Source organism: Centroberyx affinis, unplaced genomic scaffold (assembly GCF_046629955.1).
Source record: "Centroberyx affinis isolate AG114_WGS23_722 - 3 ecotype Tasmania unplaced genomic scaffold, CSIRO-AGI_Caff_v1 ptg000992l_1, whole genome shotgun sequence".
In the NCBI taxonomy this organism is placed as follows: Eukaryota; Metazoa; Chordata; class Actinopteri; order Beryciformes; family Berycidae; genus Centroberyx; species Centroberyx affinis.
The window spans coordinates 24,003-50,610 of record NW_027279557.1 but is presented as its reverse complement, the minus strand read 5'-3'; the positions used below and the strand labels follow the sequence as shown (position 1 = coordinate 50,610).

Genomic DNA, 26,608 nt, shown 5'->3' with positions numbered 1-26,608 from the left:
TCTCTTCTCTGTCCTCTAACCCACCCCCATCTCTTCCTTTCTCACTCTCTTTTCCAGAGAATGATGAGACTGGGGTGATGGATAGCTTGCTGGAAGCCCTACAGTCAGGAGCTGCATTCAGAGACCGCAGGAAGAGAGCACCAAGACCCAGAGGTGAGTCTCATATCCTTTACCTACACTTACACACACACACACACACACACACACACACATCTAGCACCAATATTTACCAGACAAACTGTGGATGTATACACACAAAAAAGAAATAAAGAGCATCTGTGCCCTTCAACACCTACACACAGTATTTCTTGTTAATGAAGTACACTTCCCACACCTACTGTAATGCTTCCTTCCCAGTCTTCTTCCAGCTGGTGAATGACTCCTTGTGATCTTTTGATCCCTCATAGTGTGTGTTGGCATTGTGTATCCACTGTTCTCCCTACAGATAACCAGCCACAGACCATCAGCCCCAGCTCCTACCGCCAGGTTCTCAGGCCTGTTAACCATGGTAAAATAAAAACCACAAAGCTATGTCCGCAAGCATGCTGAGCTTTATCTTTTTGTCTGCCATTGGAAATCAGGCTTTACCATGCCATCTCTTCCATGTCATGCAGATTCCCCTTGACAGTTCCTATGTCCTGCTTTTTTGTGTGCCAAGTGACCTTTTCAACTGGCCCTTTGCCTTTTCGTGACCTTGTGTGTGCCCTTTGAAAGTGTGAAAGGCCAATGCTGAAACAGTTTGAGGTTTAACAGCTGTGTCTGCATGTGTGTGGGTGAGTGTATAAATGTATGTGTAATTGCACGCGTGTGCGCATATTTGTGTGTCTGAGTATGCATGACTTCCTGGGAGCGAGGAGTGGATGGGATACTAATTACATTGAATTGAATTGTCTTGCATTATTCATAGTTGTGAACAGATATTGTGCTTTTAGCTGTTGCTAAGATAAACAGCGTCTCTCTCCTCTTGTCAAAGGTTTTCTACAATCATTATTGAGGCACTTAAAAAATTACGCTGTAACCATATTACCTCTTATTACTTGTAATTGGAATCCCTGTGGGCTGGGTACAGGCACACATGAATAAAATTACTCATGCTCAATCCACCCACATCATTGATGGCAATGATAAAGGGCCTTGCTCTGTTGTTCTGCTACAACTTATCTGAAATTAGATTGGAAAGGGACGAGGGGGAGGGAGATATACAGGGTGGGAGGAAAGAGACAGATAGAGGTGGCTGGAACATAAGAAATGGAGAGAAATGGTGTGAGGAAGAAATGGGGAGACGGTTGGAGGAGAGGGTGAAACTAAGAAATGATGGGGGGAGGGTAACAGATTGTGGGAGGAGTGGTGAGACTCTTACTGTGTGCGTGTGAGAGAGAGAAGGAGAGTCAGTAAGTGTGTAACAGAGAACAAGCCAGACTTATGTTAAGAGGGGCCGTTCAAGTGGCCGTTACTGTGTGTGTGTGTGTGCTAGTGTCCCTGACCCGGTGTGATCCATCATAGGCTTGCACTGCTATTGCGCCACCTCACTCTCAACCGCTCTCACATGTCCCTCAGCAAAAATAAATGAAGGGCACAGTGCATTAGGGGAACTGCTGCTCTGTGTCCCTATAGTGGAAAGGCCCTGCGGTGTTATACCGGGTAGAAAGGTCCTGGAAGGTTGCTGGCCCAGCTGCCCCCTGCCGGCAGCCTCAGATACAGCCCTGTTGACTAATAAAGCTCTAGGCGTTAGTCTGTCACTGTAGGCCTCATCCTCACTGCCAGCCTCCCAGAGCAAACACAGCTAATTACTTTCCTCTGCCCAGCCCCAGCACCAGCTCAACCCTCTCAGTGCCCATTCATCTTCATTTCCCCCTCTCTGCCATCTGCCTCTTAAATAACACTCCTCCTCATCTCCCTGCTATCCCATAACCCCACACTCTTCTTCTATCCTCTCCTGGCCTGACAAAGGCCCTCCCCAAACATAATTACCTGTTATTGGAATGGAGTCGCTCCACTCCTCCTGCCTCACCCCATTTTCCCCGCTTTCCCTGTCCTGCCTCTCCCCTATAGAGACCCAGGCTTTAATTGCCCTGGGTTCAGTAGCTGGAGTGAGTGAAACCCACAGGATACTCTCTGTTGAGTAGGGAGGTGATGAAGTTTAGTCAGCAGCACGCACACTAAAACAACTGCTTTTACTGACACCGCCCCACCACCACCTCCTTTTCCCACAGCTTTAAATACCCTTTAATAATTGATCTCAGGGGTGTTGCTACACTTCAGTGGAGCAGCAAAGAGAATTAAAACAGAAACATCTGTGCCATGAGATACTGTAATTAGCGACGGGGGGGAGAGATTTGAATGGTCAATCTGTACATGTGCGGTACCGGTAAGCATTAGCACCCAGGGAGACTCAGGAGCATCGGAGCCTGTTGTCTGCAGAGACAAATCAGATGGCCCGACAGATTGAGCTCCCCTACCAGTCGACTTTATATGATGATGTAACCTATGCAGCGTGAGACTGTGGAGTAGTTGGAACTAGTGCTTCATAGTCATGATGACAATAGTGTGATTGTCATACTATAGACAATAGGATAAGAAGATTATAATGCACAGAAGGGATTGTGATTCCTTTTACCGTTTGGTGTGTGTTAAATGCCGCCTCGCAGTCTACTCCGCTGTGTGCTGCACACTCAGGCTCACAGAGTCTCCCTTCCTCCTTTCTTCCCCTCCCTTTCTCCTCAGCAGTCTGAAGTCCTGGCCAAAGGTTCCTCCCATTTTTCTCACCTTCCTCTGCTGTCTGTCTCTCATCTTCTCTCCCCCCCTATCCTAAACTTGGCTCAGCTCACTTCAACATGAGCCAGCAGTTAAGGTGTTTAGCTGGGTCTGCAGTCTCCCGCAGCACATACACACGTACACACCAAAGTACACAGGCACACACAGACTCCAGGGGATGAAGGTAAGCAGGCTTTGTGGTGGCTGTGGCCTGGGTTAGGATAAGGCTCTGGGGCCCTAGGTCTCCTCGACACTCTAAATTGGATTGGGCTCCACAGAATGATGGATCGATGGTGGTTAGCCACACAGGTGTAAGAGACTTATTGAATCTATAAAGCAGCCATAGCTTTTTAACTGTGTCCTTCTAGAAACATCTCTCCAGGCACTGTCTGGTCATTCCAGCCTTTTTTACAAGCCCTCCTCACAACCTCACTGGCTCCCCGGCTGGCATGTGTGCCTGTTTGTGAGAGAGTGTGTGTGTGTCTGGGGGGGTGACATAACAGTACAATTTTCTTTCTTTTTTTTTTCTTCCATGTGTCCAAGTGTGTGTGAGACAGAGAGCCTCCAAGTGCATAAGACAGAGCAAGCCAGAGGTATATGAGGTGTGTGTGTGTGTGTGTTTCTGTGTGTTTGTTTCTGTGTGTTTGTTTCTGTGTGTGTGTGTGTGTGTGTGTGTGTGTGTGCGTAATGGTGCCCTTGTTCCGGTATGATCCATCATGGAAAAACATAGGGGCATAGGGGAAAAAACAGGCTCTATGAAGAAGGAAATGTCTTTCTTTAGGAGTGATTACTTCTGATGTCTTTAGTGACACCCGACCTAACAATTATCATGTGTGATATAGCTCTGAACTAGAGCTTGAAATTGATGTAAAGGTCACTTCAGAAAGTCAGTGAGCCCTTCACCAAATGGAAATTGGAGGGTTCTTTTTCCTTACTTCCACTTGAAAGCACCAGGGTTTCACCCCAAAAGCTAGCCTCTGGTCTTGTGTGCCACGTATTTGTCAAGTTGACTTTGTCACCCTTTTTGCTGAGTTTATGTTTCTGTATATAATGTTGAGTGTGTTTAATACAGGCAGCTATTCAGAGCAAACTTCAAATGACTTGGGTATAGGTGCAAATGGTAGTAGGAGATGACTAATAAGCTTAATTTGAGACTCAACCCACGGTGTCTCTCCACAGAAAAGCATTAAGGCGGAGATGGAGAGAGAAAAGGAGAGAGTTTGAAATTGAAATGAAAGTCGTAGAAAAGTAGGATGAAAAATTAAGTTTTTTTTCCTCCCCTCCCTCTGCGTTCTGTGTCCTCACATGTTTTGCTGCTTGTGAGACATTTGTGAAAAGACAGTGAGAGTGAGTTACCTAAGGTAGGGATGCTCCACTGAAATCTGCTGTTAGATGCTTGCCTTTTTGAGTGGGCTTTTCATAGACTGTGATATGTGAATTCCACTGCAGGCTACTGTATCCCGCAGATTGTGTGTGTGTGCTTTCTCGTTCCTCTCTCACATTTCTGTCTCTTGATATCCATGTCAGTAATGAGAGAACTTTACCCTGAAGTTCCTCAAGAAATACACACTATTTCATCCAGTCTACTCTTTACTTTCTGGCTTTGTGTCTGTTTTTTTTTTTTTTTCTCCTCCCTTGCCTTGCTGCTTTCCCCCAGACATGACATAAGCAGAAAAAGAAGGGGTTATTAAATCATTCCAGTGAGCCCCAGACAGAAAGAGGAGCACAGACGCTCTCTTCCCCAGATCCATTTGAATTGATGCTACATGTCATTGTTTCAAAAGTTTGACTGTCAAAGTTGCTGATTTATCGGCATTTGGCCATAATATATCATCTGCACATCACATACAGCCCATGCGCTTTCATTAAAGTGACAGATTATTGCCAAAGAGCTTCTGTTCCTGAACACAGAATACGCTCTGTCTCACACAGACCCACACATACACAAAGGCACATACATGCGTAGAAAATGTATGACAGCTTAAACCCTGTGTTAAAATGTTCTGCAGATACAGGGCTACAGTGTTAAAGGCCACTGGTGTGTGAGACTTGGACAGGTGTACTACTGTCTGCATTCATGTCCATGACCGTCTGACCGCTTGGAGTCACCGCCTCGCTCCCATCACTGATCTTGATTGGTGGGTTAGGTGTTTAACCGCTCTCGTAGACAAAGGCACATCCAGATAGGCGAGTCTACCTTGACCTGTCTTTGTCTGTCTGTCTCGAGCCCTGCAGTGCGTGTGTGTGTGTGTGTGTGTGTGTGTGTGTGTGTGTGTGTGTGTGTGTGTGTGTGTGTGTGGGCATGCTTGCGTCTATGTACACATGCTTGGAACAGATGGAGCAAGAGGGCACCTTAACAAAGTGGCTAGTGTAATTAGGTCCAGCCTGTGCAGTGAGACTTGTAGAATAGTAATCAAGGTTTGTGGAGAGCATTGAAGGAGGGATGGGTTCAACAGTGTCCAGTGTCAGCCAGTGGGCTTAATGAATACATACAGTTGCAAACACATGTGCAGTAGACAACAAGACATATCAGGTGTTTCCTTTCATTCTCACAACTCTCTATCCAAGATGATTGGAACATGGGAATCGTACAGTAGTAAGGCTGTACTTTGTGGCATGGTAGGTGGTCCAATACGCATTCATGCCAGTTTCATCTACTGTATCTGCCCAGGCTCTACCTGAGACATGTTACTCAATATAATAATGGTCCCTGCTGTTTACATAGCTTTTATCGCCTTGGAGGCGAGTACATAGATAATGGAAAATGGCTTTTAAAGGCTCCCACTGTGCTGTTATAGGAGTCCTGCCTACTGAGAATTCTGACGCATTTTCCGAAAAATATGTTGTCTTTTCACACACGCACACACATTGATTTGTATTAACTGCTAATACTGACTGAACTGGCCTATACCAAGAGGGCCAGAGTAAGGCACCGCCAGTCAATATACTTTTATTCATAAAATTGTAATCTCCCTAGTCCATGCACAGTCCAAAATGGAAGATGAGAAAGTGGAATGGTGTGTGATATATTCGCCTGACTGGTTGGAGAGGTCAATGTAATGGATGAGAGTAGAGTGGATGCACATGCACACAGCAACACACACACACGCACACACAAACAGACACTGGGCTCCACTGTGCCCACTCAGTCATAGAAGAGAACAGATGATAGCGAACACCTCTGCACTCTGCTCCGTGTCCCTCCACTGTACATCCCCCGTTTCCAGCCAAGTCCTAAGCCGATCAGGCTCCTCAGATATCCACTCTTAGCTGGATTATGAGGAAGCTGGGCCGTAATAGAGGCTGCGGGTCGTGAAATAGGAAGCTGTGTTCAGCATGTCGAGCCAAGGCCCCTAATCAGCCCATTCAGACTAGCTCCGGCCCCAAACAGCAGGTGAGCTACTAATCTGTGATCGCTATTCAGTCTGTCTCTGAGATCCTCTCCCCTATGTTCACCCCTGTCTTTCCTCCTAACATGCATACAGCCATTTCTTCCGCCTGCCCAGATAAACACCTCATGGTTCAAGGGGACAGAGGCAGAAAAGACAATTTGGGTGAAAAGTTAAAGATTTATCAGGGCTTTAATATAATTCTTGACTGAGAATCTTTTTAGGAGTGTAAGAACTATTTTTTCTCCCTTCTAAGATCTCTATTGCATTGTCATCACTTGCCTCTCTCTCTCTCTCTCTCTCTCTCTCTCTCTCTCTCTCTCTCTCTCTCTCTCTCTCTCTCTCTCTCAACCTATTATGTACTTTGATTGAGACTAGGCTCTTACATAGCACTCTAGTTAATAATGCAGTGAGAAATGAAGCCGTTTTCACCATGGCTTTGTGCTAATTAAATTTTACACCAGCCTTATCACCCAGCCACACACATTCTTGGTCCTCCCACATTACCATCGCCAACAGCCATATCACATGGCCGTCAGGGAGAGGAGGAGCCAGTAAGATAACTATATGAGCTTCTCTTGTTATGGGAGGGGACTGAGTGCTGTCTGTCCTCTATATGTATGTCCTCAACAAAGGGAGGGCTTGAGTTCTGCCTGTCTGGCGATACCTTTGGTGAAGGAAAGGGCTAGAGCAACATCTTTTGCCATCTTTCATCTTTACTTGTTCCAGTCCTGCCCCCATCTTGCCAGGCTTCCTTTTGTTTGTTCATCTTTTCAGTGGGTTGGCTGTCTTGGTTGGAGCTTCAGGCTAACATTTGTGACTGGTCAGACCGTGGGCCTCGGCAGAAAGAGAGCCACGTTCCTGTGTGCATCTGTTGCCATGGTTACCACTAAGCTGTCTTGACTCTGAGGTGTAGCAGAGAATTTCGGTAGGAGTGATGAAAGGGGATAATACACGGTTTAGAACTCTACTCACCTCCCCGCAATAACCAATCTACAAACAGTCCCATATCCAGGTATCATTCTCTCTAAGTGCACCGCGCTCATACAGAAATAGGAACAAACATGACGGTTCCAGTTGTCGATGATTCCCAGGACCACTTTAGTCTGTGATGATAAAATGATTCCATTCTTCCAAACTGCCTCATCTCTCTCCTCATCCTATCTGCTTCCGCTCTGCCTCTCCTGTGTCTCCTTGCTGATCCGGAGGCTCTGAGCGCAGCGAGAGGAGATTCCACGCTGACAGTGGGAAGGCCAGCCCTCAGGCTCCGCGATCTGTTTGATGCTGGATTCCCCTAAGAGAGCGGGCTTTGGACTTGGCTAATCTGCTCTTATACCACCCTTTTATACACAAACACTCACTCATTCACACATTATGCCGTATACAGACGCACACTCTCACTCACACACATTCACTCACAGCACACACTTGCAGACTCTCAGCCTCGAGGCGCATGGCCATGTGTGTGTGTCCCTGGCCTCTGGGCTAAAGAGGTTCATTAGCCTGGCACTAGCTGTGATTAGCATCCTCAGGGGTATAAATTAACAAACAAGCTCAAGTGATCCTATGAAGAAGTAGTCACTCTGGGACTTGCTGCAGATGTACGAACATTCAAAGAACATGTTTTTCTTTGCCATTCAGGACAAGGCAGTTGCACCTCAAAGGAAGTTTCCCTAAAGGTTTGGAATTTAAGTTATTGCAGTTGAAAGCTTAATTCTGTAATTTGCTGTAATGCAACATACTTTTGTTGCCTTACCTCTGTGGCTGCCAGTGTGTGTACATGTTGTACTCACACACGCATTTGAATGTGAATGTGTGAGTTAAATGCTACAGTATATGTGTTTAGTTTGAGGTGTAGCGCATACTTGTGCATTGTTTGAGAGTGTTTTTCATTCAGGTGAAAATTCCTGGAGTTGCTGCATGCTCTATAATAGCCGTGCTTGACATTTCCCTCTCCTCCAGCCTGTGGAGACTAGCAGATGCTTTCCATTCCAGTTGAACCCATTAAGGCCTTCTCTACTCCACTGCATCCACTGGCCTGTCCTTTGGCAGGGCCCTTCTGAATGTCAAAACCCACTGTTTAGCATCACAATAAAGCAGATACAGGGCAGAGGAGCAAAGCAAAGGAAAGGGCTGTTGGCTGGCAAAGGGCATGGACAAAAAGATTATTTTAAAAAAGCCTGTCTTGGCTCACTCAGTGCTGCATACACAGACCATTTTATTAGATTTTCTGCATTTTTTTTTCTTTGTGAGTCATCAATTTACCATAAATCTTCCACTAATGGACAGTGTTAATTTTGTTTCAACAATGGAGAACACTTGTTATAGATAGGGTATTATTACAGACAAGTTTCTTTTTTTTCATAAAGCAGCCGACTGGCACTGTGTCTCTAGTATATGGATTTGTGCCAAAATACCTCTATGCCGTATCACCTGATTTGTTTTCTTTATATTCAAAAACTTCCTGGTGCCATACAACTTGCTTGACTGTTAATGTGTGATCCTGAGGCAGTTTCTTCCCTGTGAATTCTGTAAGGTATTTGAAAGTTTTTACTGTTACACTTACAATGAAACAGTGAAACAATTTGAATCCAGCAACCCTAACCCTACCAATGTTTGAATTTCTGTAATTTTGACATGTTCTGCAATGATTGCTAGAGACAGACTATTATTTGAGACATGCCCTTCACTGGGCCTTTAGCAGTAGATGTTTTCAAAAGTGGATCCAGTATTTCCCTTCTTAGAAGAGCCAAGAAGGGAAGTGGAGGTGGATGTGCATTTTCAGCTATTTTCACTGTGTGACTATTTACAACATTTAATGGTTCTACTGCTATCAAATTGCGACAGGTGATTATCAGCTCATAGCAATCCCCACAACACCTTTTTTGTTATTTTCTGTAGCCTTGTAGAATGTTAGTTACATATGTTTGAAACGTGAATTATCTGCTGACCCCACTTGCTTCTGTATCATCTCCGAATGATTATTCTGATTTTAAAGCCCCTCAGCTTAAAATTTCTGGCCCCCAGCTTCACAGAGCTTGACCATCTTTTTTTTTTTGGAGACAGGAGCATTTATTATGATGCTGCTAATCAACCAAAACATTTTCTATGCTACTAATGAGGGAAACATTGGAGGGGACAGTAAAAAGTGTTCTGAAAACAGGACAAATTAATTACTCTTAATTAATTAATCAAATCGCACAGTGGAACAGTGGAAAAAGGGGTTAGAATTGGTAACAAATTAAAACAGAACATTGATTGACAGAATTTAACGAATCATTTCAGGAATTATACAATAATCTATGGAAAACAAAACAATAAAATAATTGATGACTTCAAACCTTAATGCCAGTTTTGATTAATTGGAAAACATATTAATCATGCCCAGTGGACGTGATGATTATTTTAGTTTTCAGGCCACGGCGTCTGTGGCTACTCTTGATTTGTGTACAAACCTGATTATTTTTCTAAACAGCGAGGTAATTAGCTTGGCTAGTTTGAATGGTAATTACAATGTCAGACAAAGAGGAAAGAGGCTGTCTAAATGTGTTTCACAGATACTTCTACGTCTGTCCCTACACACAATCACACACAGACAGATACACACCCTCTCATTATGCATGCAGCAACACCACTAGCCAACCACACACAATTTCGTTAAATAATAATATTTGTTTTGATATGAACTACCTCACAGTTGCAAGCTGAAACAATAGAAAATTGCTTATTTGCTTCTTCAGTATTAAGTCTATTGATACGGACAGAAATGCAGCAGGTTGTGCAGAGCTGACTGGATACCACCAGCTGTATCGGCGTCACTGTTTAGTGTAGCTCATTACTCTAACTCTGAGTTACTTTCAGAATGCTATTTAGGCTAGTGTTACAGTATACACAGAGGGCAGCGGCTTACTGCTGCTGGAATTAACTCATTTAGTTTTCTAATGAAGCCCAAATACAGAAAACATGTCGATATGATATCATCCCACTTAGCTTGTCCTTATGTCCTCATGTAAATAGGTACAATACTTTTATATATTTTAATCTAACCTACTGCTTTGATTGAAAATGAATAAGATACAGTCTGTTATTTTTCTAAAACACACATACATGTGAGCACACACAATTTTGTGAGCAGTGTTACCATAGCTTAATCTAAAATCATTCTTCGGATGGTTAGATGGTGTTACTATTACTGTTTGTAGGAGAAAACAATGACACCTCCATTTACAACAATGCTATAAGGAAGTCATTTGAGCTACTTCTTTTATGCCAACCTCAAAATGCTTTTATCCTCACTAATATCAGTACTTTAGGACAACTTCTCTGTGGTTATTACATTTGTTGGTAAAGAATGCTTGCCAGATAGGAGGGAGAGACCTTCCTGTTTTTGGGGGTTTTTTTTGCAAAAAGAGCAACAGAGGCTCTTATGTGAGGTCTTTATGAGCTTTGGGTTCTCAGCCCTGCTACTTAGACTACAGCGGGGAGATTTCATGCAGATAGTACCGAGACCCCTTTTTCCTGCTAGCACACACACACACACACCTGAAGTGGCCCTTGCATCGCGTCTGTCCTTGCTGCTCTCCCCACACGACACAGACGAAGCGTGAACCTGGCCAGCCTGCCCATGAGCTCAGCAGTGTGAAAGGGTTAATGAACAAGGCTTATTCACCTAGGCAGGTTTTAGAGAGAGGAGGCCGGCTGCCTGTAAATCATCCATCAGCCTCTCCAGTGAGCTGGGCCTGAGCTGTGACACTGGCAGGGGTTTGGGCTGCAGCTGAGGGGACATGATTTATCAGTGAGGTGAGTGATTATGCGAAGCCTCTGTACGTGAGAGAGACGGGCAGAACTAAAAGATGATCCCATATCCTTTCATGAAACATGCAAAGAATGGCCCATGGACGGCTGTGAAAAATGGCCACATGAAGACACTGTGGATAAATGAATTGTGGATGTGTTTGAGCATGAATAGAGAATACTATGAAATTTTATAGGGCTCAACTTAACAAGGAACTGTTTCTTCTAAAATAAATATATAAGAAGCCACCAGAGCTAAGACTGTTCCTGATAGCTTGTTTTTGTCATATTGTGGCTAATTACCATAAACATTGTCCTTCCAGCCTGTCACTCTGCTCTGTCACATTTAAGTACATCTTGCTTGGAAAAAGATGACAAAATGAAGCACTTTTCCCCTGCAACCCCTTTAAAGGATAATTATCTGTCTCAGGTGTTAGAGAGGGGAAAGTGATGAGCACCAAAATAGATCAGGGAAAGAGAGAAGTCTCTGATCTTCTTTTGGCAGTGCAGTAGAATCAAATAATGAAACACGTTAAACCACTGTGCCTTTTCATGTGCAAATTCAACTTTACACATTGACACTTCAGAGTGGCTGTGTGGATGACTGGTTTGGCTCTTACTTATGTCACTTTTTTATTAGATATAAGTCATTATCTTTTATTTTGTCCCAGTTCCCAAGACTGAAAAGGATTCAAACTCTGATGAAAGGGGGTAAAGGAGTTGACATCCCCTTTAGTAGGCTTAAATGAGCCACTTTGAAGATCCAAACAGAGATAAGTAAATATCAACAGCAACTCACCACTGTTACAGCTTTTTCCCAGAATTCAGATTGAATAGCGAGTAGTGGGGACATACAGAGAGGTTGTTGATAGATGCCTCACACAAAGAGAGAGAGGGAGAGAGACTGGGGCATGGAGATGAAATGGTATATGTAAAGGTCTGCCTGACTGCGCACTGTTTGTGTGGATGAGGCATGCTTCTTAATGCAAGCCTTTTAACAACTTACGCCCTGACTCTTTTCCTAGTTTGTCAAATGGAAGGGGAGCAGTACCGTACAATTTAGCCTTCTTCCTTGTTTTTGCAGCATTGCTTATGATCATGTGCTGCGAACATGTTTGCTGGTGGTGTTGCAAAACATGTTTACAACACCACCAAAAGCACAATCCTAAAGCTGGCAGACATACAGGATGTCAAATAGCAGGTGGTGCTGCAACAGCTGTTAGCCATATATGTGTGTGTGTGTGTGTGTGTGTGTGTGTTGTATTTGTGGGGTGGGGAGGGGAGGGGGCTGTGTGTTCCACAGCTGTGTACCAAGTTCATGTCTGCATCTGTTAACCTACTGGTGCCACTGCACCACAGAAAAGCTAGAATAATAGGTTGTTGGCATACTACATAGCCCATAGGTGTGTCTGGGGAGGCAGCTAGAGGATTGAGATGGGAAGTGAAAAGGAGAGGGGAAGGTATGGGGATGTTGAGCTCAAAGTGAAAACAAATGGAACGAGTAATGTTGACAGACAGGCGTCTATTCCCCCTTTTTCTTTTTCTTCGCTCTCTCTCTCTCTCTCTCTCTCTCTCTCTCTCTCTCTCTCTCTCTCTCTCCCCCTCTCCCCCCCCCCCTCTCTCCCTCTCCCCCTCTATCTCGCTCTCTTGCTCTGTCTTTCTAGCTCTCTCTGTCTCTCTCTCAACTGATGAAATTGCCAATGATTTATAACAAATGTCAGTGGCAGGCGCAGCAGAGTGCTGTTTTGTCCCTGTCAGAGCCAAGTAGAGCCTGAGGTAGGCAGCTCTGCTTATCAATCATCGCCTCACTCCTCTCCTCCACCACCACTGTCACCATAAGTACAAAGCTTACCGGATCACCAGCTCTCCATACCCAGGGCCAATATGGTTGTCATGGAGATGGTACGTTATGGTAGCAGAGTTGAGACAAACAGGAGGTGACACACAGCCTTCAAAGTATTGCCCTGGTTATACCAGCCCTCTGTTTCATATACAGTGTGTTAGGTGAGAGCAGTGCCTTGTTAGCGCCTGTCCAATTGCTCTTGTTACTAAACTGAACCAACACTGTTATCAAACCCAACCTCACACTAGGGCTGACAGATGCCCCTTGTTGGGGTTCTAATTTGTTACGATTTTTTGATATTCTGAACTGAAATTTGAATATTGAAATTTGTTCTGACAGCCTTATCCCACACCCTGCCACCAACACCCCCAGTTCATGCAAGGGTTAATCTATAATGGAGTTATTAAACACTATACAATGTCAAATGGCTTGTGTACCTCTGAATGCCAAGTTCAGTAAGCAGCATTCACAGTAGGTCACTCATAGTGTTGCCCTATTAAGCACTCTGCCCTTTATTTTATTTTTATTTTTTTTTTACAGGCTAGAGAGTGACAGAAAAGATGGGGGAGAGAGAGTGAGGGGGTGACTTGGAGCATAGGTCATGAAACTTTGAACCCATGATCTTTTTTATTGGCAGGAATGTGTAGATAGTTGCCTTCAGTGGTTGATGCCCAGTCTTGTCTTTCTATTGTTTGCCAAACTTCCACTTGCTTTTCATAGTTGATTAGTAAAAATCATTGGTTGGTATCATTTCATTGGCCAAATACCATCTTAGGCTTGTAAACAACTTCTTCAGGTCCACTTGTCATTCTGTGCAATGCCACGATCACTGATGTGGAATAACTGAGCTGTTTTTACCATTATTGTGTTGATTATTTGCAAGGAAGAGCTGCCCTTAATTATCTGTTATTTACCAACCCTTGACATCCCACCCACACACTTCCATTTGCTTTTTCCCCCTTCAAGATTCACACCTCATTGCTAGTTTCTAATCAGGTGCAGGTAAGAGTCTCACTGGCTTAATTGCAGGTGTATTTGAAAGGTCTTTGCCTGGCCAGCACTAATTCGTTCGACGGTTTTGTCAGATGGAAGACAGAAGGGCGAGGTTGGTGTCATTTGTTCTTAGACGGCAAAGTGAATCTCACAAAGAAAAACTGCAGCAAGTGACCCGAACCATGAAAGGCTGTGAACTCTTCATAATGAAAGGCAGATTAATTGCCTTGTTTTTACTGTGTGTGTGTGTGTGTGTGTGTGTGTGTGTCTATGTCTGTGCACGCTTGTGTGTGTGTGTGTGCCTCTTTCCGCTGTATGTTTCTGCCTGACTAGATCTCGCTGTGGCTACTGTTCCTTAAGTGTGAGACACGGCACGTTTAACACTAGTTCAGAGTACGTGCTGTGTCAAAAGTCTCTCAGATACATGTACCTTTTTAACAATTCACCATGGACAGCTAATTCACTGTAGCACATATTATAGGTACCATTAATGCCAGTAAGGACCGTAGCTTCCTCTCGTGGTGTGTCTTTCCTCTGTATCTAACCATGAGTCCTGTGCTTGATAGCATGATAAACAGCCGCACTTATGAAGAGACAAAATCAAAGCTACAGTCTTGACTCGGGTGAAGGATGTCTACCAGAGGCGAGAGTGTGAGAGTGAGATGTCTCCAACTCTATTACACATCCAGACATCCAGCATACAGTATGTAAAATTTACATGTTACATGAAAATTTCAACATTCTACATCCAGACCGTGCTTCTGGTTAATTTTACCATGACTTATGATGGATAGTTCATCATAGTTCGTTTAAAACTGAAACAGCCCACTGATCAACAGGTATTACAGACAGTCAGGACATGGCAACAGTTACTGTAAGAGTCCTAACACCGCCACACTTCTTTCATTTGTGATCTGTAGTCATATAACTAACATTTTTTCTTTCTTTCGCTTTCTGAAGAGTTGGACCTTCAACTTTCAAAGCTTTAACCTTCTGCTTTAGTGAATACAAAGCCTTGTTGACACCGTCCCCTTTCTCCCTCTATTCGTCTAGTATGTCTGTGTGTGTGTGTGTTTGTTTTTTTTTGCAAACAGAGAAAGCAGAAGGGCACTACAACAAAGGGGCTTGTGTAAGTGCTGTCATCCTTACATAAGGATGCTATTGTGTCCAAAGGTCTCTCTTAAGAATGAGACCCCATGTCTCAATGAGATTACCTGTCTAAATGAAGGTTTAATAAAAAGGACATGCTTTTATTAAGACTGCCATCTACTCGCTAGCCCCAGCTATACCTACTATGCTGTATGCCCATACCACATACTGTACATGCACACAGACATGCAGTATGTGACACAGTATGACTAACCAAGGCTTTCATCAAATGAGACCCTTTTTTCTCATTTTGGACATGACACTGAGCAACATGGTTTGTGTGTGAAATCTAACAAGGAATATAAATGCATTTTAGACAATTATCAGCCTTGTTGTGTGTGTTTTAGATGATGTTGTGTTTGCATGATTTGATTTCCAGATAAACAAAGGCCAGTTAAGTCAACGAGCCAGCTTCTGTGATGCCAACTTCCTCTGTGCTTCTATGGTTATCTGCTTATTGTTTAGATAAACATAGCCCTAGCTTTACATCTCACGACTATGAATTAATACATGTAAATGATTCACAGGTTCTTATTAAATGGAAAGTTATTATTCAGGTCATGCATGTCAGGCTGTTGTTTTAAGCTGTAAGACAAGCCAAAGCCTCTCAGCTCTACACGTCACATTTTCTAATTTGCCAATTTTTAGCATGGAATAACTACAGCAGTGTAGTCTATCAATAGTTGACATTATTCTTACAGTTTCAGCAGTTTACATGGATTCCTTAAAACGTTTTTCAGATCTTTGTTTGACAGCACAGTAACTTTAAACAATCCATAGATTCCATTTTTTGTACAATTTAGATGCAAGATGCATCATTGTATAGATCTAGTGTTGTGGAAAATAATTATTTTGTCTGCAAGTGCTGATTTGCCATGTTGTGTCACATATATTCTAAATTGCATAGAGTAATCAATAAAGAGCACAAATGCACAACAAATGCACTTGCATAATATGAAGAAATATAAACACACAGCATACCTACTTATGCTACTACCGTGCACATTCACTCTGCTCCCCTCCTTTCCCCGCCAGCAATAGAGAATGTTCTCCTCTAAAAGCAGATTAATTGGATAATGGCTTTCTCCTTTTTTCTGTTACTCCTCTCGCTTGTCCTCAACAATTACCGGTTCTGTCAGGGTTGATTGTCCATTCTGCCGTATCCCGTTAAGAGGATACCGTGCCTTAGTAGCCTCAATTCAACTTTTTTAACAAGCTCATCTATGAGCACAAGGCTACTAGAAGCAACTCCTCCTAATTATGCTGCAGTCTCTCACACACAGCCTGGTCTGTCTGTCTTCTTGCTGCATTTTGACCATAGTAGGCGCTCTTTAGCTGCTGTCTTGCACTGTTTCACTGCTCACTTTACTGCATACTGTATGTGCAATCCAAAAATTAAATGTTAGAATTTTTTGTTTGGACTACCACCAAGATGAGATTTTAAAAGATTTAACTTGTTTTAGAAGCATAGAAAATAGTCAAATATGTGGAAGAGAAGAGGTGTTTTGTCTGTTTGATGAGTGCCACTGTGACCACCAGTGTAAAGGCAATCTGAGCTCTGGACTCCCAGTGAACAGTGTGGAAAAAAAACAAGGAAATGTAAATCTCCAATTAAAAATAAAAATAAAATCACTGTGTCCATAAAGCATTGTCCTGGAGGGGGTGGGGGTCAGGAATATAAAGATTCACATAGCTTCATGACTGCATGTACACTACAATATGCGCAGGCGGATATTTTGCAAAGACTGATACAACACTGTGTACACCATCAGAATACATATATCGTATTACAATCATAGTGATTTTTTTTGCATGTGAGCAAACATCTATGTCCATGTTTCATAAACACCAACAGTTACCCATAAATGCTTGGGTTCAACTGACTGTAATCAGTGTGGTTTTCAGTGAGTCCAGAAAAAAAACAGGCTGCTGTTTGGAAGAATTCAACCTAGTTTATGCTTGTGCGCTTCCATGCTTTTGATGGTTGCAGGACCATGAATGCACACAGTACGGGTTTTCATATTCCGGTATCAGCACGTGCACGTCTACTGTGTGTACAGATGCCCAATCAGATCACATTTTTCACTCTTCAACCACCTAGCAACCACTCCTCTGCGTCATCAGCGACACCTGATGCATATCGTAGTTACAATTCAGAGGATGTGCACAACGCCTCTCTGCAATGCTCTGTGGGCACCACAGAATGTACCTTCTGCAAGGCCATGTGCTGCGGCTTTCTATTTAAGGGCAATGTAACTTAAAGGCGGCTATAAAAGTTGTCTGGTGCGCACATCATCAAGGGCCATCCTTTCTCCAATGGTGCCAAAGTAGTTATTGTGAGTTATTACACATTAATGTAACACACCATAAGAACAGTGATTTCAGTATTGCTACAGATGTAATAAAGGAACATACACATAACTTTTAAACCTTTTAAGGGTAGCATCAGGACAACTGTATTGCACCACTATAACCAGCATCAGCAAATGCCTTACCTGACAGGATTTGTAAGGCAAAAGCACTGGCATATAATCGATCATTTTCATGTTCAGTCTTATCTCTGCTGATTGATTTTTATTTTAGATTTAAAAATGGCCATCAAGCATCATAAGACTTAGGTCAACCCTAGATGTGTAAAGCAATATCTAAGGCTGTCGTGAAAATTGTCATGCAGATAAATGCATATGTAATTATCTCTCTCGTTTGCATTACATCTTGTCATATACTTGTAAGCATTTCTTCCTATCATTATTATCCAGTACCCTACACATCTTAGAAATCTGTGTTTGTATCATTTGTAGTTTACGTGGTGGTAAGCCAACTGTCACGTCAAATTAGTTTTTTATGACTCCCAATCTGCATGGAAACTGATGTTTGCATAGTTTGCGTAGCACCATTACATCTGGCACCTGACATGGCCTCAGGAATGTAATGTTTGGTTGTAGGACTACTTAGTAAACATGTACAAAATGTGCATTGAGCACTAAATGTGTGCGTGCACGTGTCTGTGTTTCCTGCGCATATGCGTAGTTTGAGTGTACCATGGTGTCAACAGTCTCTCATGAGGGCTCATTAAATAGACAGAGAGCGAGAGAGTCACAGAGACACGTCTCACCTACTATAGCATCTGTCACACATGATAGTGGAACACCTCTTTTACATGCCACAAAGAAAAATTGTGGCTCAAACATCAGGCTGGTATGCTGGCCAGGTGCAAGCTTCAATTCCAGCAAAGTGCACAATGCAAGCAGTTCATTTTATTTTGCTTTATTAAAGGAAGGAAAACATGCAGGATACTCATGCAACTCCAAAGCTTTTTAGGCTTTTAGACAGCAACCGCATGCTTCTCTCTACTCAACTGCTTGATCACTGTTTACACTCTGTTTAATGATTAGTATATAGTCACTCACAAACACTCAATTCTAGACCCCAAAGGGCATATTATGGCAAGCTGATCTGAGAATCCCTACAACATATGATCTGCATCACTGCAAAGACTGCAGCCATGGTAGCAGTATCTATAAGATTATATGGTCTTCTGATCCAAAATCTAAAGAGAGTTTAATATTGGGGATAGGAAAATATTTATCATAACAACTTGGAAATCGCTTATAAAATCCTGTACTGAAACCTTTGTTCCTACACAATAGGCAACACACTTTGCACTCCATTCTTATTTGGACAAGATGGGTTTATTTTAATATAGAAAAAAAAAATCTGTGTAACTCATAAGTCACGTACTTGCTTTGAGAAACAGATCTTCACCGTAGCATTACAGAAAAATCTTTTCTAAAAGGGTTTAATTACATTTTTGCTCTCAGGCTCAGATCAAACATCTGTCTACAAGTTTGAATGTTTTCAGGTTAAAGTTCCTAGTTACAGGAAGAGCTACCTCTTCCATTCACTAATTTTCTGTTAATTTAGCTTTTCTGTGGCATTCTGTGGCCATTTGTGTTACTCAAGGGGCACTTGATCCCTAATGCTGAGCCCAGATCTTTTTCTATTGCTATAGAGGGTTGGTTCAGCACAGAAATTGAGCCAGAGTTTTCAGATAATAGGTTTTTTGTGTGTGTGTGTGTGTGGTGGGAGGGCGGTGGGGGGTGCAGATGAAGGGAGGCAGAGAGATTGAGGTTGAAGGAAAGTACAAGACAAAAGGGGCAAACTTGAGAAGATGTAAAGAAAGACGAGCAAGGATGGAGAGAAAACGGTGGCGGTAGCGGAAGCTTGAGAGAGCTCAAATGAGGTGATTGTGCTTTACTGCTGTGTGAAGTGTGATAAGTTGGTGCGGTCCCGCTGTTTTTGGTAATGGAAACACTGGTTAATTGAAATCTGTTAGGCTTCTAATCAGAAACACATGAAGCCAAATATTCAGTAAGCTCCGACTGAATAACCAAGTACACCCTGCTGCTAGGGTTTAGTTACCTAACACACCCTAGAGTCTCTAACCACCCTCTCTCTGCTCATTCACACCATTCTATCTAGCATAATATCTGTTCTGCCCAGTTAGCAGCTTACTCAATCTCAGTCTTAACCATGTTTCTCTCCCAGCTGCTTTTGCTCAACCACTGTGGCCCACATGTGAACTTTCATCTCATTCATCAGTCTATGGTTTTAAACAAAGAAGTAAGATTCAAGCACAATAATGAATCAAGTGAAACCCAGCGAGCCTGTATATGAGATATCTTGCAGCGTATTTCATCATTTACCTGTCTGTAAATGTAACACAACGGTAGAGCTGTTTGGTCTACTATTTTTTATTTTGCAGCCAGGGTGAAATTATGCATACACCACACTGTTCAAAAATGACTTGAGCACACTGCCAAAACTCATGTCTGGGGCCTGTGGGAAAGTGTTTCCAAACAGACAACAATGGCACATGATGGAAATAGACTAAATTAGAAGTGTAGCTCAGTGACTTACTTTCACACTGCGTAGGCTACCATTTCAATTACCTTTGTCAAACACATTATTCATTGCAAACTGATGCAACATTCAGCACTTTTCTCCTATTGCGTATTGTAACAAATATCTGTTTAGCTTGGAAAGCCTTCAAAGTGTCCTCCAACAATCAAATGAAAGTACCAATCAAACAACATCAATGGAAAATTAGCAGCAGAATTAGCACATGGATCATATTGCATGCAATGTCTCCACTCCTCTTACAGCCTACTGTTGGAAAGAAAAAAGTAAATAGTTTAGGATTTTCAGACTCAAACCATTAGGGCAATATAAGTTCTTGTTCTGGCAGAATGTAAAGCCAAACAGTACTAGAGGTTTGCTTTAACTTAGACCTGTATTTTCAGTGTAATCTACATGAGAAAGGTACTGTAATTTTATGCAAAATGTTTTACAAGGGGAAAATTGCTTCTGCCGTTCTAGGCTAGTAGGTGAGTGTGCTGTGTCAAAGAGACCTGGGGAGAACCCCACTTACCATCCTTAGAAGAGAGTAAGGAAAGTGTATAGAAATGAAAGTTAGAAGTAAGAGGAAAATGAGGATGAGGTAAAGAGAGAGAAGAAAATAGGTACCTAGCAAAGGTTTTAAGAGTGGTACACAGAGAAAGCTTAAAATAATAGCAAAACAGTTGACATGATTGTGTTTGTAAAAATATCAGAGTATGACACAGAGGGGAGTGTGTGAGAGAGAGTTTTGAGATATTTTGTATTTGCATGGGAGAATCCCTTTTCCCTGTTTTTATTTCTTACTGCAGAAGCAGTCGATGACTTCTTCTTTGCTGAAAAAATAAGCCTCTTTGTTTGGCTGTCACTGTTGACAACTAGCTGTCTGTCATAAGAGAAGAATAATGACTACGGAAGGGAAGGTAGACATCGTCCTCAGAGGTGGAAAGAAAGAGGAAATGCCATGAAAAGAGATTTGAAAATGTGAAGACACAGGAGCGAGAGAGGAATTGAGAAATGAGAGAGACAATGATAATGAGAAAGGAGAGAAAAGACAGATGGAGAGAATGTTAAGAGGTAAAGAAAGAAATGGAACAGGGAGAGTGATGAAGAGAGGATTAGAGAAACGGAGAGATGGCAAATGTCTTTTCTCACCAGTGTGCTTTGGGAATGTATCCATTATTAGCTCTGCATATACTGAATGTGGGGTCTTGTTTCTACACAGGCAGTGACTAAAAGTGTGTGTGTGTGTGTGTGTGTGCACACGTGGGTGGGTGGTTGCGTGTGCATGTGGTTGCGTGTGTGTTTGCGCGTGTATCCCCATGGGTTGTAGCTAATCATCAAACAGCGGTGCCGGCCAGAGTTTGCTCATGATACTCTGCCAGCCGATGTTCATTAAACATTTGGCACACAACTGGCTGTCTGGACACGGGACTACCCATACCAGTGTGTGTATATGTGTGTGTGGGTGAGAAAAAGACAGAGGGAGACTTTGAAGTATTGCATACTGCTACAGACCAGTGATTGAATAGTACCGATGGAAATGTATATGTATCTCGATGTCTGGGAGGTCATGAGCTAGGAACCATCATAGGACAAAATGAAAGAGCACGCCTGCGTCAGAAGGTTTGACATTGGCTACACTGAGAGCCAGTTTGGTTGTCAAGAATCCAGTAAAACAAGTCATTGACCCATTAAGCTCAGTGGGATGGAGAGAGGTGGAGTCGCTGGCTCAGAGCGAGGTGAAAGAGAGAGAAAATAGAGAGATAACAGGGACGGCCCAGTCGTGAAATCATCTGATGATGTGTCGATGAATCACCCCCTCCCATATGGAGATCGTCCTCAAGGGTCATTAGTGGTCATTAGTAGGCTATGGTGGACATGTGGGAGTGGTGTGTGTGTGCGCGTGTGTGTGTGTGTGTGTGTGTGTGTGTGTGTGTGTGTGTGTGTGTGTGTGTTGCACTTGCATGCTAGGGGAATGCCAGTCCCCCGAGTCAAATGATAGCTCATCCTGTATTTTCTCTAGTGTGTCAGTGTCTTGACCAACAAAGCATATGATGATGATGATTATGAAGAGGGTTTACAGAGTGTTTTCTACATATAGATCTCTATATGGATATATAGGTCTCTGTATATGTGTCTCTCTTTCCCTGTTTTATGGGCGATTATATAGGTGGTATAGATAAGAGATTACAGAGCCTTCAGGCAACTGGCTGTAACCAAGGTAAAATATAAAAATCCTGTAAATACAGAGAAAATACTTGCTGACTTGTTGGGGGAAAACATGTTCATGTTCGCATATAATTTTATGACAGATTTTCTCTCTCAGAAAGTGGCTCTTTTAACTTGAATGCATCAGAGAATGCACTCATGTTCTAGTTCAAATACAGTCAAACGTTCATTAGCCCTGTTCACTTTCATTTCTGACAATTACGTCCTTGTTCTTTCTTTTTTGCCCTGTTCCACTCAGTCCGCTTCTTAATGACCATAATCACTAACCGCATTATTCAAAGGGATGGTTCTCTCTGTGATATTTTGGTTTCTTACAATTTTGCGTTTCTGTTTTGAAAATCTACCCAACATAAGAAAGCACAGTTGAGCTTAGGTTTTCAATGTCATGTGTCATTGTGTTTGTGTGTGCATTCACATGTGCATGTATCTGTATGTTTGTACATGTGTGCATGCATGGCCGTGTGTGTGTGTGTGTGTGTGTGTGTGTGTGTGTGTGTGTGTGTGTGTGTGTGTGTGTGTGTGTGTGTGTGTGTGTGTGTGTGTGTGTGTGTGTGTGTGTGTGTGTGTGTGTGTGTGTGTGTGTGTGAGTGTGTGAGCCAGACGCCACACACACAGATTGCTTCTGGCAAGAGCACAGGTCTGGCTCCCTCACGGTTCAGGGAAGAAAGGGGTTGGGCCAGGGCCATCGGGACAGTACAACAGCACAGGCCTCTTCACACTATGCCTGCAACACACACACACACACACACATTTAAAAATACATACTCGTCTCTCCCATGTGATCTTTCCGCTGACGTATATTGTCTGTTCATCTTTGTTTTATCTCTCAAACGTACGTTTCTCTGTGACTCACTCCCAGTAATTCCTGAAACTCTCAACTATTATTACTGTCGTGCTGTTTTCAATTGTATCACCTTGTTATCAGATAGGGTGCATGATATGTTTTTGCTTTTGCTGTCACCGCCACATGTTCTTTATTTTTCCTCCGGTGTTCGACAGTATAGATATGGATACTGGAGCCTCCTCCTACTGTTGTTGATTGCAGGATTGATTAGTTTTTGAGGAATATATCGGGGAGCTCTCTCTGTCTCTGTTTGTCTGATCTCTCTCTCTCTCTCTCTCTCTCTCTCTCTCTCTCTCTCTCTCTCTCTCTCTCTCTCTCTCTCTCTCTCTCACTCCCTCCCTCCCTCCCGCCCCTTTTTCTCATGTCCCATGTTGACAGAAATGACAGTTGAAACTACTCCCTAACTGGTTGGCCGTCAAGCGTCGTTTTGCCCCTGTCATTCAAATGTCTTCACCTGCGTCTGTCAATGTCAGCCCCTCTCAAATCATTACCTGAGGGTCACGGCTGTTCCATTTCAACTCGATTCTGCCTGTTAGGGATGTCTGTGTGCTTTTCAGAACATTAAAAACTCAATCTACAATGACTGAGAAGAAATGCTCCATTTACTGAAATAGGTTTCCTTTCTGACTAAATTTGAAGGAAACCAGCGTCAACTCTGTGAGAAGCTTTTTGCCTTTTCTTAGTGACAGGAGCATTCAGCGTCCAGTCATTAAAGTCGATCTGCAATGCCTATGCATTTGTGCTATTATTTCTTTATTAGGAGCACCAAAGGAGCCTTTTACAGCGTAGTGAGACCTCTACACTTCCTACACATTTTCACAAATCGTCCAGCTTTATTTCAAAGGACAGCATTTACTTTACCACCTGGGAAAAGGCGCGCTACACAAGTGGGGGCTGTGCCTGTCAAAACACTTTTTTTTATTTTTCTGTCACGATGCCCTGAACGTCTAAAATACTATCACGACTCCTTGCTGGATGGGATTACGGAGTAATGGAATCGCAGAGCTAAAGAAAGAGAAAAGTGTTTTCATACGTAGCCAAGTAAATTGAACCATTTCTCGCGCTGCCTTTCAAATATAAAGGTAGCATGAGGAAAAGGGGAGTGAAGGAGAGTTAGATTGATGAATAAGGGATGACAGGAAGGAAGAGGAGAGAGGGAGAATAATGTAACAGGGCCAATCACGCCCCAGTGGCTCTACTAATCATGCATACAAGGTCACTGTCCGCCAGAACCCAAACTGGCAGGCCATGTGCATTCTCTTTCTCTCTCTCTCTCTCTCTCTCTCTCTCTCTCTCTCTCTCTCTCTCTCTCTCTCTCTCTCTCTCTCTCTCTCTCTCTCTCTCTCTCTCTCTCTCTCTCTCTCTCTCTCTCTCTCTCTCTCTCTCTCTCCCTGTTTCACTCACTCACTTGCAGACACACACTCATACAGGCAGCTGCTCACACACAGTCAGGCACACAGAAACACCATCATAATGAATGGATATACTGTACTGTACAAAAGCCTGATTTAATTCATATTTTTGGTCAAGTGATTAGGGAGACCGTCCTTAAACCTGAAGGTCCGGGTGTAGTGCAAGACACTGAATCGCCACCAGCTGCAGGGGTGCTGTTCTGTAACTGACCCTGCATATTGGCTTTCCTTTGAGGAAGGGAAGGAGGGGAGGAGGTTGACAAGATTAATTTTGCCTTTGGGAGAATCAATAGATTATCACAAAAAATTTAGCCTCTGCAGTGTCAGACTGACAACACTCGGCTCACTTAGGGAGACATGCTGTAGATAATCCATTCTCCTGCTGATCCCTCTTATACCACCCTACATTTCTATCCCTCCCTACTCCATCAGCTTCCCTTTTCTTTCAGGTGCTATAGAGTTGGATTTTTGGCCCTGTAGTCTTTGGTATGCGTTTCTCAACTGATCTTTCCTCTGTGATTGATGCAGTGTGAGAGACAGGTTTGAGGCAGTCAAGTGGGAGAGCTGAGCTCTTTTCTGGGTAAAGTTTCTGGGCTTTTCTTTCCCGTCAGTTTAATTTAAACTTATTACTCCTAAACAGCAGCTCTCAACCAGCGTGAGTAACTATATCCTGACTGAGGATTTGCATACGGTTCATTAAATGAGCACAGATGCATGTTTCATTTGCAGTGAAGTGACAAGTAACTCACTTGTGGGTTTGGACCGTTTCATTTTCTGAAACACGCTTACAATTGTCAAATGCTCTCTCTCGCTCTCTCTTTCTCTCTCTCTCTCTCTCTCTCTCTCTCTGTCTCTCTCTCTCTCTCTCTCTCTCTCTCTCTCTCTCTCTCTCTCTCTCTCTTTCTCTCTCACACACACGCACGCGCACACACACACACACACACACACTCTCTCACACCCTTTGACACACTTACACAGTGCCAGCTTTATTGACACTGAATCCCATATTTCCCTTGATGGCCCTCATTGGCCACATTGTAGTATTTGTAGAGCAGGAGAGGAATAGGAGACCCAAGGCTGCGGAAAGCTCAGACGTCACTAGGTAGTGACGTCTGAGCTGAAACTACATCAATGAGAGGAATCATCTTTCTCTCACAAAGACACACACACTAACATTGTCCCAATGCCCACAAGGCAGTAGCTTTGTATGTATTTGTGGCCTTAAGTGCTGTTGACAGGTGAAAGTAAATCCTACCCTCCTTTTCTCCTCTCCCTGTGCTGTCTGACTGTGCACTCCCTCCCTCCCCCATAGCCAATTGTTTTCATCATTCATGCAACCTGCGTTTCCCTCTTTGCTCAATCATTTTATCCTCTTTCTCTATAACTTCCCCCTCTCTCTTTCTATACCCCCTTCTTTCATTTATTCCTTTTGTATATGCCCTGTGTGAATATACACCCCCTCCTCTGATAACCTCGCCACTCCCACCAGTTCCTCCCTTCCCATCTACCCGTCCCCAGTCCAGCAGACAGATTATGGAGAGTGACAGTGTCAGTTCCGTTCTCCTCCTTGTTCTCCATCTATACAAATGCCAAAGCCCCTGCCGCAAAAGTATTTTGTCTGTTTGCCAGTGAGATGCCTTCTGACTGAGAAAAAAGAAGGAGCGAGGGAAGGAGGGAGGAGGAGAGAGTAGTAACAAGGGAGATGTTGTCAGGATTCGTCACAGTCCTCCTGTATAAAATGCCAGTGGCATTTTGAAACAGGAGCCACAGAGGTGGAGACATTAGCATATTGTGTGTCCATGTATAATGTTGTCTGTGTCTGTGTCTTGGGGCCATCTCACTAATATTGTATGTGTACAGCTGGCTTCAAACAGGTCACCTAGTCGGGTTATAATGAGGACCAGGTAGTTAGGTATAAAGGATTCATATGCTGGAGCTGTGCTCCAGTCACTAGGTGTCTTGTGCCTGTTGCTATGGTGAGGGAAAATGGGATGTACAGTATATCTGGTACATAGTGTGTGTGTGTGTGTGTGTTTGTGTGCATTCATGTGTACATAGGTGATCAAGTCACATTAGCCATGCCAGTGTCCAGCTTGCCCCATGCCAGGAGGTCAGTGATGTTGTGATGGAGAGAATGAAAAGGTGTGATTCTTTCCCATAACCCTTCTGTTTCTTTTGTTTGCTTTTCGTTTTTCTCCATATCCTCTGTTTTATTCACAGCAGTGAGTGTGTACCTGCTGCGTGGAAAACATAAGGTCTACAAAGACCATCTCTCTCTTTGTGTACTTCTTCACCCACCTGT

At 43.1% G+C, this 26,608-nt stretch overlaps 1 protein-coding gene across 1 annotated transcript in view; it reads left to right on the top strand.

Moving 5' to 3' along the window:
* LOC139646550 (protein diaphanous homolog 3-like) overlaps window positions 1-26,608 on the top strand; it is a 213,607-nt gene that overhangs the window by 164,153 nt on the left and 22,846 nt on the right. The window contains 2 exon segments of the mRNA XM_071522452.1: window positions 58-153; window positions 446-508. Of these exon segments, the coding sequence (XP_071378553.1) occupies window positions 58-153; window positions 446-508 (159 nt within the window).